Below are 12,804 nucleotides of genomic sequence, written 5' to 3'. Positions count from 1 at the left end.
ACTCAGCATAAAACAAAAAAGCCTCCAATAATAATTCTCATCCATCTAGTCCGGTCCCATCCCCGGGCCCTGCTTCCCCCAGGGGTCCAGGCCGGTGCCATGGCTGGAGAATGCTGGACGGTGTTCTCTGGACACAGCTACACAGTGAATGGGCCAATCACAACAAATGCATGGATCCATGAGGAAAGCATCACTATGCTTCCAAATCCTATGTTCAATCCATCCAAAAGATAAGACCCATGGAGTCACCTCTGCCATAATCTATCATGCCCACATTTCAGTCCATTGCTCTTCCTCAAGTATGTATACCTAACAATCATCTATTCACGGATGTATTTAGTTACTATATGACTAACCATGCTTCCACACTGTCAGCAACATGATCAACAAGTCACCAGAGGTCCATTAAGCTCCAAGGAAACTCAGCCGATATGTTGACAGTCAACAAGCTTCTTGGCTGAGAAAACTTTTCTCGATTGTCGGCCGTCAACAGCCAATCAGATTTCTGCGCTTCCTTGTTTCCCCTACCGATGGGATTTTGCTTCATCAGCAACAGTTCCGCCTGGCAAGAGCAAAATGAACACCAAGTTGATTACTGCCAAAGCTTGCCAGTTCTCTGCAACTTTCATTTGAAAGACTACAGGAATAAACGTCTCAGAAACGATGCTTAGAGAACGGTTGCATCCATCGTTGGGGTCGATGGTATGCTCTGAATCATTTTATTTCATTTTTTTCTGTTTATATGCAGACTATGTTAACTCATGATGTAATGCTATGAAAGGCAATACCAAAGCAGTTAAAAATACATGACTGGTGACAAAACTTTGTAGCTGCACCAGCCCACAATACAGATGCAATCAGAGCGTCTCGCACCTCCCACAATCGGTCAGAATTGAGCGACCCATCAACCAAGTTGCTTGCAGTGTGAACAAGCAGTTACACCTATGAATGGTATGGGTGAGTCAACAACAGGACCAATCATGAGGCCAGGGTGCAAGAATAAAAATGCCTATCAGTTCACCCAGGTGGGTGGAACAGTGGTGGGATAAGAGGGGAGGGTGGGGGACTAGAGCAGAGGAGAAATGAGCGCTGATGCCTCCAGTGGGGAAGACATTTGAAAGGAAAAAAGGTAATCCCTGAGGATTAGATGTAAGACTTCCAGCACATAATCTTGTCAACTGGCACTCGTTTCAATAGGACCCCACTGTGACTCTGAAAGAAAGTTAGCGTTTAAAATGGTCAAAACACTGAGGAGTTCAACGTCAGTAAGTGAACATGGGGCAGGAAAATTCATACGCCAGTCAAATTTTAAATCAAGATTACGAGTAGGAACCGTATCATTTAGATGACGAGAGCATGGGGTAAAAATGAAGTCTATTTTGCCTGTTAGAAAATAGTAGGCTACAGTATCAATGGGCCTCATTCACAAAACTTCCGTACGATCAGATTTGATCTTAAAGTGTACTTATGAATGTTTCCACAAACATTTCGGCGTTCATCATTTTTTTCTTACCTGAATTTGTTCTTTGGTATGATCAAAATCTACGTGTGTTTGGAAACATGCATGGGGCATTACACATGAACTGGTTTCTACTTAGAATGCCTTATTCTTTAAGTGAAATCTATTAAAGCAGTTCCAGACCTCATTAACAACAAAATGTGTTAATGTCCATTTGTAAGCCTGGTGATAATAACCATATTAACAAAGCTATAGGCCGATATGAAAAAAATTCAATTCTATTCAACTGTAAACATAAGTGATTAATAATTATTGTATATATATATATATATATATATATAAATAATCATACATATTATATTATTTATTGATCAATAAAGTTTTATCTGATCTTACCACAAGAGAAACAGACTGCGCATCAAAGCACCGTCTCCAAACGCATTTCCCTATTTAAATCGCAAACAATAACACACCATAAACATTCAATTAATTTGTGACGCCAACCTAAACCTCCTACATGTGGTTTCCAGCTGTCCAGGAGGGAGCCAAGACTTGTTGGTGCTGCAGAACAGCAGGGTGTCGTGCGTCTTGAGCAGTTGCTGCTGGAGACGCACGGCGCATAATGGACTGAATGGAAGTTAAATGAACCTAAGTCTCAAGACTAACTAGTTTTTCTCTTGGTGACAGAGGTTCTGCCTTGACCACATTGCTAAATGTGGTCAAGGCAGCAGCTAAACCTTCAGACCCCTCAGCAGCGATCATATAATTATCATACGTGCACTCGCTCCGCCACAGAGCACAGCATACTGAGCTGGAAGTCTGTTGGATGTGCTTGGAGACCGCGGGAAGAAAGCTCCTGTCAATAAATTAAACCAGTGTCCAACTCCGCTGATGACTGGACACCTGACAGCACAGTCTCCATATTATTCCCCCAATCCTTTTGACAGCGCCCTGCCGCCCGCCTGGAGCTAATAAACTGCATCTATTTGGAATTAGACTAACCCTAACCTAACTTTAATTCAAGGTGTGTGTTTCTGATGTTGCAGCATTGACAGCATCAGTAATTTCTTGCCATGTTTTTTTTTTTTTTCTCAGTTGCTGTCACTCCATCGCTTACACTTTTAAAAAGTTCACTCCCGACAACAACACTTCTATTTCAGAGTTTGAATTTTTCTTCTTGGGTCTGTCTGCCATTCTCCAACACTCCAGTAATGCTTTCCATTTGCGCACGACCCTTCAGACAGCAGGCCTTTTATGGAGTTGCCAGGGCGTCTACCTATGCTAATCAGCATCAACAGGCACGTGCATCCAATTAAGGAACAAGTGGCATTCATCATCAGATACACCTGGAATACGCAAAAATCAAGACTCGGCGCATGCTTCATGGATCCCACGTTGGTTTTGCATAGGCATGTTTCTTAAGAACAAAAGTAAGAACAATTTAAGAAAAGTTTCGTGAATGAGGCCCAATGACTTTACTAGGCCCTGAAGGATTCCACCTGCTGCGTCTAGTACTGAAGAAATAGACCGTTAGTCCTCTGGGTCAATTGCGGTGCCCCAAAAAGAGCTAAAAATAACACCGCAAATTACCTCCCAAATTGTCTGTCCCCTGCTGCCGTTCAAATACAGAGTGTATAAAATATTACCACCGCCTTCCTAATATGGAGCTGCACCCCATTTTGCAAAATTCATGTCTCATTCGTCTCAGGGTGTAAAAGTCCTCCTTTAACCTCCGTCTCCTCCATCTACATCTCCGCTTTATGACTGAAGCCAATTTAATGGGTGAGATGGGGTTCAGGGGGAAAGGGTTTATAATGGAGAGAGTAAGCAATATTCTGTACGGTGAGCTAATATGCCATTTACAGCAGCATGAATGGGCCAAATGGGAATCAACCCCCCCCTAACCCTGACAGTGTTAGTGCCATGCTGTTCCCATTGATCTGTACAGGATCACAGAAAGCTAGTGCATATCAAGAAGGTGCACTGATGGCAGTTAACAATAAAGGAACTCTAAAATTACACTTTCCATTTCCCTGATGCTCTTATAAAAATAGGGTTCCTATTTGTTTTTTACTAACGAAATTCCATATCTATTCCATGACATATAGCACAATTTCCATGATTTCCCAGTTCTACTAAAGGCATGTTATGCAACGTTACATTGTTGTGACTTTTCGGTTGAAATGCTAATTTGAATATCCTATGTTTTATTTTGGCTATTCACAAGTGTCACTTGGGACTTATATAACAAGTAAATCTGTTATTTGGGTTATTAATCCTCCAAAGGTACCAAGGAGCCAAGCTTAACTTAACAAACTCTCAACACACAGTTGGAAAAAAAGATTATCCAATTCAATAGCATTTCCAAAACTTTCTGGACTTGTATTATTTTGTCTAACTTTTCCAGGCTTGGAAAATCCAAATTCACAATCCAACAACATTTTTTAGGTTTTCCACTCTGCATAAACTGATCTAAAGGAATTGAAACAGCTGCGATCACTTGTGCACCATTTAAATCAATGAATTCATGCAAAATGAGCATTGAGGTTTTTTGTGGCCCAATGCGGATCAGCAATGTCAGTGGAATTGTCAGCAAACAACCCAATATATCTAATTATAGATTGTGCTGCTTCCCTTAAGTGTACCAAGGGTGCTCTAAAATAATCAATACCTGACCCTTTTAATAGTCCTTTCAGTGCTTATTACAATGCAAGTGATCTAAATTGATTCAGAGCAACCTAAGCTCAACATCAGGAAGCAGAATAAAGCGGCAGGTCAACTCAGGGACACGGCCACTGTTGGATGCTGACTTGACATTTTCCTGCCTATCTAAAAATATTAAAAAATGGGTTATTTTATTGATGTTTGCTTTATTTTCTCCCCAGCACTACAACCTATTTGATGGAATTCTCCTGTAGAAGCCTGTGCATGTGATGGTCCTCAAACTTCAGTGCATTGAACAGTCAATTCCTATGTATTGATTTGTTGAATATTGACAGGTATAGCACAGTATCTGCTCCTGCATACATCTATGTTCATCCTTCACCTCTAATCATTATTTTTTACAAATGTACACCATTTATTGGACTTGATTGGCTTCGGTCTCACTTTTGACTTTGGACTCAACCCCCTTTGGGCCTGGTCTTTGGATCGACTTGGACTCGACTAAGGTGGTCTTCACTGGAAACCCTTGCAGAAAATGAGTTCATTAAGCTCATACCCCTCCTCTAGACAGGCATACCTGGCGCTGTGCAGTTCTTAGCCTCCGTTTCGTTGTCTGGCGTCGAGGCCATGAGCCGTCTCCCCCAGTGTTCATGGTCCGGATGGCCCTCCACCAGCATCCCATGGCCTGCAACGCAACATGGACAGCTTTGCTTATCAAACATCATACTACATCAAAAAATTCCTATACCAAGAATGATACCAAGCCAGTAGCCAAGCTGCAGGTAAAACACTACAACATGTAACCTGTTGCAGCGGAAAAAACTAAAAAACATTTATTTCACGGGTGGGAAAACCTCATAACTCCAAATTTTTCATTTTTTAAATTGAGATCAAAATTGATGTTGTCGTTTATGTGCAGAGTACGTTTCATCACCCAAGAGGTCCATGAAACCTGTTCAAAACCCATAATATAATTTTGAAAAAGCATGGTCATTAATCCAAATAATAAGGTGGCTTTTGTTAATCCTTTAAAAGTTTTTGTTCATGGAGATATGACATTTTCATCCAGCGGCAGCGGTAAATAACATCAAAATGCACTGTTGTGCCATTATGTTTGGGGGGTGGGGGGGGGGCATGGAAGTTTCATTTTTCACTAAACTGCTCTTAAGCCTCTATAATAAGGATAAAAAAAACACTGCAGTCCCAAATCTATTATGTAAAATGATACTGACAAGTAGAGCAGTGTTTTAAACTGGTCATATACAAAAAAAACATTACTGGACAAATATATAATGGTGAACTGACAGTGCAGTTAGGACTAAACGTATTGTAGGAGCGTGTAACAGCATCCCGCAACATGCATAATAAAATGATTAGGAAACCACTGGGGGATGAATTTCCAAAGGGATTGTCTGGAGGAATGAATGGTCTATGAGTTGAATCCATGTTTACTGGATGCAAATCGCTCATCAGCAGCCTTCTTCCCAATTGTCTGGCTTCTGGTTAGAAATTCTACAATGGCTGAGCCTCTGAAAGAGATTTTATTTTGCAGAGATGCCAGACTCACAAGCTCCCAGTGTTTGAACAAGATGATGAAGAAGATGATTACAGTCGGTTTCCATATAAGGCTTAATAGATAAGAGAAACTGTCTGTGGCCTTTAACATTAACTAGAGTTTTTCTAATGTATCACACATTTACTCAAACCACCATTTTAAGACAGTACGCCCGGGTCTGGGAGTCAATTGTCTGAGAACTGTTCAGTACACAAGCCTAACAGTAATTACTATCCCTGCTAACCATGCTGTACATCATAGCATGCAGTGTGGGAAAAACACAAATGCTGCATAACAATGTCAAAACACTATTTAAATCACACTGAAGCCAAAACACTGGTGCGTGTCCAGCGTCTAATTGTTTTTCATGCACTGTGACCCATTTTCTATGTCTACTTCAACCCGGAAATAAAACATCCTGGCATTTTCAGTGCACAGAGACAGAAATTTGAATAATAAACCGTTTGAAATCCAGTATAGTGAAACAGCCTGGTGATCAGCAGGCACTGGACTAACAGATTCTGCACAAGCCGCCTGCAGCAGCTTCCCACCGCTCTCCAATCCCTCAACCAAACCCTCCAGCCATCGCTCCAACCTGTTCCTCCTCGCTAACCAGCTCCGTTTCCCCTCCTCTTCTTCCCCCATAGCATCCAATTTGATGTCAGAGGTAGGTTCCAAATGCCAGTTTACAGAACGCACCCAATGTGTGGATGCTGTGTACTCTAGACGGATTTTCATTTATTTGGAAACTTGTACGACATCCTGAATCTTTGAATGTGTGGAATCACTTGAAGCCAATCCATTTTAACGCTGAATATTTAGAACCGCTTCAAAAAGTGCAGTTAGGGGAGGACGACAAGGGAAAACAAGGGAGGAAGATTCGCTACCGTTACAGTTAAGCAGGCAGGCTGGGGGTGAAATTCGTGTGTTCGTGCAGTCTGTGGTGGGCAAGATGTTGCTGGCTCACGCTACGCCTGATTTGCTCCCCCAGTGATGACTCAACGTTGACAATCGTCTTGTTCTTCTTCCTCCTGGCCAGAAACCACAGTGGTTTGGTGGAGTGAAGGATTTTAAGGTCTTGATTATGACTGACATGCCGCCTAATTTAGCCCCCAACAACAACAAGAAGAAAATATTAGAAATCATTAATCTGGTTAGCTTTGCAAGACTTTTGTCGGTGACATTTAATTACCTCCACCGAGGAGGTTATGTTTTCACCCCGGTTAGTTTATCAGACTGTCAGCAGGATTTCTCAAGAACTTGCGAACGGATTTCCATGAAATTTGGTGGACGGATAGGCAGTGGGGGTCGAGGGAAAATCAGTCGATTATTTATAGCTATAGCTATGAAACGAACAGAGATAGAGATCCAAATTCTAAGGGTGTGTTTGCAGGTTCAAGAAATCAATTGCACTGAAAATTTAAGTGATAGGAATGATGCCACAGCTTTGGTGGAGGTTTGTGCTCTGCGAGGGCCTTCTAGTTTCTATATGGTGCATCTCTCAAGGTGTGTTTGACTGTTTGGTATGCACACGGTGTAAAGGCCGAGCTGAAATTCCGATAACGGCGGTGCAGAGATCGCGGGCCGATACCAAAACCCGCTTTGCTGCTGCCTTGGAGCAGAAACAAAGAAGGGAGCGCCTACCTCCGGCAGACTGTGCGGGGGAGCGGAGGGCAACGGCAGCACGGCAGGTGATGTCGTCCCGCGGGCGCCGTCCGATCAGCTCAGGAGGGAGCGGGACCAAGGACGACCATCCATCTCCGCCACTTCCCCGTGCCGCGAACACGCTCTCTCGTGTGAGCGCGCCTCCTCTCTGGCCTCCCCGCTGCCAAAAACATCCTCTGCACAGTCTGCCTCCTCCCCTCCCACCGACCGCCCCCCCCCCCTCTCCCGGCCATCACCATCAGTCTGCTGCAGGTACCTGTCAGAGTTCGGCCCTGCCCCGCTTCCACAAACACCTGTTTCTACTCCCCCCCTCGCATCTCCATCACACATGCACGCGGCCCAATGAGCGTGCAGGATAAGGCTTCCATGCCCCACCCCTCTCTATGGAGATGTAACCTGGGAGTAGTACATCAAATCCCATCCATCTGGCCCATTCAGCACAGCGCCACTGCCCCCACCCCGCTGCTCTATCAATCAAAACGGGTGGCAAACAGGGGACACAGGTTTTTTACTGTGACATGAAGAATGCGTGCTCCCATTGTGGCGGTTGAGGGATGAGAGCGCCGCGGCCATTCGGCAGGACAGATCTGATTATAGGTGAGCGGCGGGTCCCGCGGGTGCAGAGGGTGTTCCATTTCTCTGTCATCAAACACTTCTCATCACCTTGAGACTACTGCCGCCGCTGCTGGTGAAACAGTCAATCGCGGCTGAAAATTCACAAGGCACGCCCTCTTGTCGAATACCCCCACATGGCTAAACGTCACCGTACGGGTCAAGCAAACTTGATTAAATGAAAAAAAAAAAAAAAAAAGGCACACCATTAGTGACCGGGGGGGGCTTTACTTTGGCTCCCAGAGCCTGCCTTTGGAGATAAGAGATTTGCGCCTGCCTGTATGATATCATTCCAGAATAATCTTTTAAGCCTCTTGTTGTTTTTAATGTAATTAATAAAACTCCCAATACATCCGTTAGAGACATACAGGCCATAGTGTGGCGATTTTGGCCGAGTGGATGCAGATGGACGGATCCCACAGCAGGGTCCGGGGCCGGGGGTCAGGGTTAAAAGCGCTTTCGAGGGCGAAACAGATTGAGCCCTCTTCTGTCCTCACATCGACACAGAAACTCTAGTTTTCCCATACAGCGGCAGATCTCCTCTGCATCGTGGCTGAAACAAAAAAAATAAATATTCACAGTGGGAGTAGTGAACGCCGCAAACAATAGTGTCCTGGGGGTGTATTTGGGGCTGGGTAACCTCTGATCCCCACTGCCTGTCAGATATCATTCTTCACCAGCAAAATGTCAAGGTTAATTGTCCTGGTTGTTAGATTACATAACAGTGTGTGGGATGCTCTGCCTGTGAAAGTGGTTGCACGGGCCTGAGGTAAGAGTTTGGACATATGTGCATGGGAGTGCATGTTGTTTGGATGGTGGGTGTGTGTGTGTGTGTGTGTGTGTGGCTGCACGGGGGCCATGTCACCAACGCAGCACCATCACATCATGCATGATCAGCCATCTGAATCCGAGGGGTTTTGCACGGCGCACACCTTGGAGAGCAGCTGTGTGAATAATGCATCAGCCAGCGTGCACAAGCTTCCCCCGTGTTAACCCCCCCCTCCTCTCTCCAAATGATCAACCGTGGCCTCTGCGTAATCGGCATCCCTCGACCCTCGTACACACATGCGGAAACCTGGAAGCGTGATGCTCCGAGAGTGATTAAGGTGATCCGGTGTGCGCGGTGGTGTGTGAAGCCGCGGGGCTGAGGCGCGATGATGCCGCGGCACACCGCTCAAACGCCGTGTGACCGACGATGCGCCTGGCACCCAAAAAAAAAAAGCGCCAGATTTGCCATAATGAAAACGACAACGACTCGAACCAGTAAAACACACAAAAATGCGTTTGTGGGGGCTCGGTTACATGATCATGGTGTGCATGGATGGTCGAGGTTGAGGTGTGTGTGCCGTGATCGTGTGCGCTTGCCTCTTAAATTAAAAAAAAAAGAAAAAAACGTGCCGCTGCCACGGCGCGCACACTGCGGCATACGGACAAACAGACGCATACTCCAACATGCGGAGAGAGAGAGAGAGAGAAAAATAATTATCCTGTGACCTATATCACCGTCTCACAATAACAGGTACAGCTGACTTTTTTTTGTCCCGGGTGTGATGGGCCACAAACCCCGAGACAAACGCAGCGTTTCGCTGCATTTTAATGCAAACTTTACGGTACATGAGCAGAAAACCGTGCAGCATTAATCAGAGGGATATAGCATAGCTATACGCATTTTGGACAGGATGAGATGGATGTGATCTGTTCCACTGGCCCCGTCGCCTATTCCATATTTGAGAATGCAGATTAATTAAAAAGACTGTTATGGCTCAAACGCTGTGATCCCATGCCCTTGACGTTATGTACTTTCTGTGATGGATGGGAGGCAGTTTTTTAATTACAATGCATGGATGTGGTTTGGAGGCTGCACGATTACACTGCAGATTTCTGCGCCGTTCCGCTCCGTCCTCCGTCCTCCATGCCCCGGCGTTTCTCAGCAGTTTCTCCCCCTCGCCGCCCCCCGGTTCTCCCCCTCACACATACACACGCACGCACACACACACACACGTTCTCACCTGTCTTGGTCAGCAGCGCCGACATGCTCCACGCCACGAAGAGGACACTGCAGATAAAGCACACTTGTACAAAAAGCATCTCCCTCCTCTTGCGAACTTTAAAGATCTTCGCGATGATTGTCTTTTTGGACGAGCTCATGCCGTCGTCCCGCTCCATGCTTGGCGGCTCGGCCCGGCGGCCACTTTTTGGTTCTGTGCGTCCTTGAGACCGGAGAAACTGCTCCCCCCTGCCCGCTCGCCTCGCCTCGCCTCTCCTCTCTTCACACGGAACAGAGCCGGGACGCGGTCCTCATTTCAAGCCGTCCGGGGGCGCAGATGGAGAGTAGTGAAGCGGACAGTGTGTTTTTTCCCTGTCTCCCGCCGCCGAGACGATGCCGTTCAGCTGCTGGGACCGACAGACCGGGCAATGACAAGGCGGTCAAATTCCGATATACGGCTCCAAATCAATTCAGCAATTCTCCAAATGTCGGATTCTGCCGGCTGAATATCAACGGACGGGCTCCCATGGCAACGTGCGGGGGGGAAAACGTTTGTCCTGGATCCGTTTGAAACCTTTGGAAGAAAAAAAAAGCCTACATGCAGCACGCCTCCTCTATCCTAGTTTCTGTATTGGGCATGAAATGCGTCAGTTTCCAGTCGTAAACGCGGAATCATTCAGCTGCACCGGGTCGCAAACTCCATGCACCTGCGTTTGTCGCCCAGTAGCCTATTAAGTGAAACCAATCTGCGTTCATCAAGGTTAATTGTTAAATTCGGACAGCAGAGTCATGCCACTCGGCTCGGTCGGGCGCCTCCCCCTCCACATGAATTCCTCACAAAAGCAAAGCAGAAAAGCAAAGCTGCGCTGATGAGAGGACCATCAACTCCCTGCTCCCAGCTGCCGTCCTGCGCTCGAGCATGAATTCTTAAGCTCGTGATAAATGAACTTTGACTTTAATGTAGGCTACATTGTAAACAATATATAATAGCCTACATTCAAATCAGTTCAATTCTAATCAACAGCTCCAACCATTGCTGCAGTTCTCAATTTAGCTAACTATTCTCAACTGTCGTCTCAACTTGAGCACTACGCTAACTAGCTAACGTTACTTTTAGCTGGAACAACTCTCTACGAACCAGTAATCCATTAAAATAACCTTACATTTTCATTAATTCACCCCTTAATTCATGCAAATTCCCCTTAAAATTAATTAAGGGAGTTATTAATGGAGAAACCTCCTTAAACACCCCTTAATTTTTGACTCCTTACTTTCTAATTTAATGAAAAATTCAGGGAGTCATAGGAACTTTTCCATTAATTTCCACTTAATAACCCTATAAACCATGCACAAAAGGCATGAAAAATCCCTTAATTACTAGTGTCTCTGTGAATCAACCCATGAATAAATCCTGTATAAACCCATGATACTAACCTTAATGTTTAAAGCTAGCCTATGTTATTTTTAATGGATAATTAATGTTTATGTAATGGAGAAATAAAGGACATTTCAGGGATAAAATGAAGGGGTTTGGTTTACACGATCAACCGTCAGCCAAGGTAACTCATGTGATATATGGTTGAATTAGTTCACATATCAGTTATGATTGATCTGTATAGCCTAAATACAGCATGTGATTAGATTTTTTTTTGCGTTTGTCTTTCATGGTAAGCTAAGCAATTTGGACCAAAATTCAAACGTGGCAATTGGTTATGAGCCAACGTTGAGCCGGCTGTGGAAAGGTCAGAGAAAAGGAAAAAGTAGCCGCCACAAACCCCATTCACATGTGTTGACAATGCGATGTTAGGCCAACGTAATGCCAGCGGCCAAAAAGACGTTGGCTGCCAACGTTCTGCCAACGTTCTGCCAACGAAAGTGGTTGCGATGGGCCACCGCTGGCCCGAAGAGTCATTGTTATCTGGGAAGGGTGAAGAATGAAGAAAAATCAAACACATCAGCGGGCGCCGTTGACTTTTCCGAGGATGTCGTGTGCAAACAGCGTGTATTTGCAGGGGAAAAGATCATGTCTCTCTCTCTCTCTGGAAGATCCACCTTGAAACAACCCGGGCAGCCGCTCATCGATCGCTCCCAGGAGCCCGCTGCCAGTTCTTTCACGTTATTTGCACGTCGCCATCGACACCAAATACAGGTTGGGTTTGTGCGCCGAGGCAAGCCCTATCATGCTGCTTCAAAGCAAGCCCAACAAAAAAAAAAAAAAAACAACACCAGCTATCCCACTGCTGTGTTATGAAACCAAATCCAATATCTTTCTGGGTCCTGAGCACAGCCCCTTTAATAACTGGCCTACAAGTCACCTGCTATCCTCATTTTGATAGCGTGCTGAATAATTGAGGTGATAGATCTTCCAGCTCGCGGGCATCAATACCCGCAGTTTCCCCAAATCCACAACAATGAAATATTCTCTCATAGCCTGAAGGTTTTTTTTTTTTTGCCAAGATTATAATGGCTTAAATGCGGCTCTGTGGTTTTGCTTTTGAGAAAATTGCTTCACACAAATGATAATTTAATGGGAATATTAGTGTCAGTGTTACAGTGGTAAATTAAAAGGTGGCTAGAATATGACCTGCAGTCGGTGATCATCATAATGCAAACAACTACCATTAGAAAGAAACAATAATTGTGTTTTCTGGAAAGCATTAATGCATTTTTTACTCCTCATATATCAGTTTGATACTACGTACTATGATGTGTCAAATGAATTTACCATAAAGATTTATGTCAGCCTAAAATAGGTAAACTATTCCACAAACAAAAAGGTGGGTAAACCGAGTTAACGTGGGTTTATCCTCCATTACATCCCATATTAGTGTATAATAGGTATAGCAACCCTGCAGATCTGTG

At 44.8% G+C, this 12,804-nt stretch overlaps 1 protein-coding gene across 2 annotated transcripts in view; it reads right to left on the bottom strand.

Moving 5' to 3' along the window:
• Positions 1–10,121, bottom strand: part of slc24a4b (solute carrier family 24 member 4b) — a 30,404-nt gene extending 20,283 nt beyond the window's left edge. Inside the window, exons 1-2 of one of the 2 annotated variants that reach the window (XM_071546611.1) lie at positions 9,965–10,121; positions 4,701–4,808 (exon numbers count right to left, since the gene is read on the bottom strand). In XM_071546611.1, the coding sequence (XP_071402712.1) occupies positions 4,701–4,808; positions 9,965–10,121 (265 nt within the window). The remainder of the gene's footprint in view (positions 1–4,700; positions 4,809–9,964) is intronic. The other variant, XM_071546609.1, reaches the window with a different exon arrangement.
• Positions 10,122–12,804: the final 2,683 nt, after the last annotated feature.

This window comes from Centroberyx affinis, unplaced genomic scaffold, assembly GCF_046629955.1.
Source record: "Centroberyx affinis isolate AG114_WGS23_722 - 3 ecotype Tasmania unplaced genomic scaffold, CSIRO-AGI_Caff_v1 ptg005353l_1, whole genome shotgun sequence".
Classification (NCBI taxonomy): Eukaryota; Metazoa; Chordata; class Actinopteri; order Beryciformes; family Berycidae; genus Centroberyx; species Centroberyx affinis.
This window is presented reverse-complemented; position numbering and strand designations above follow the sequence as displayed.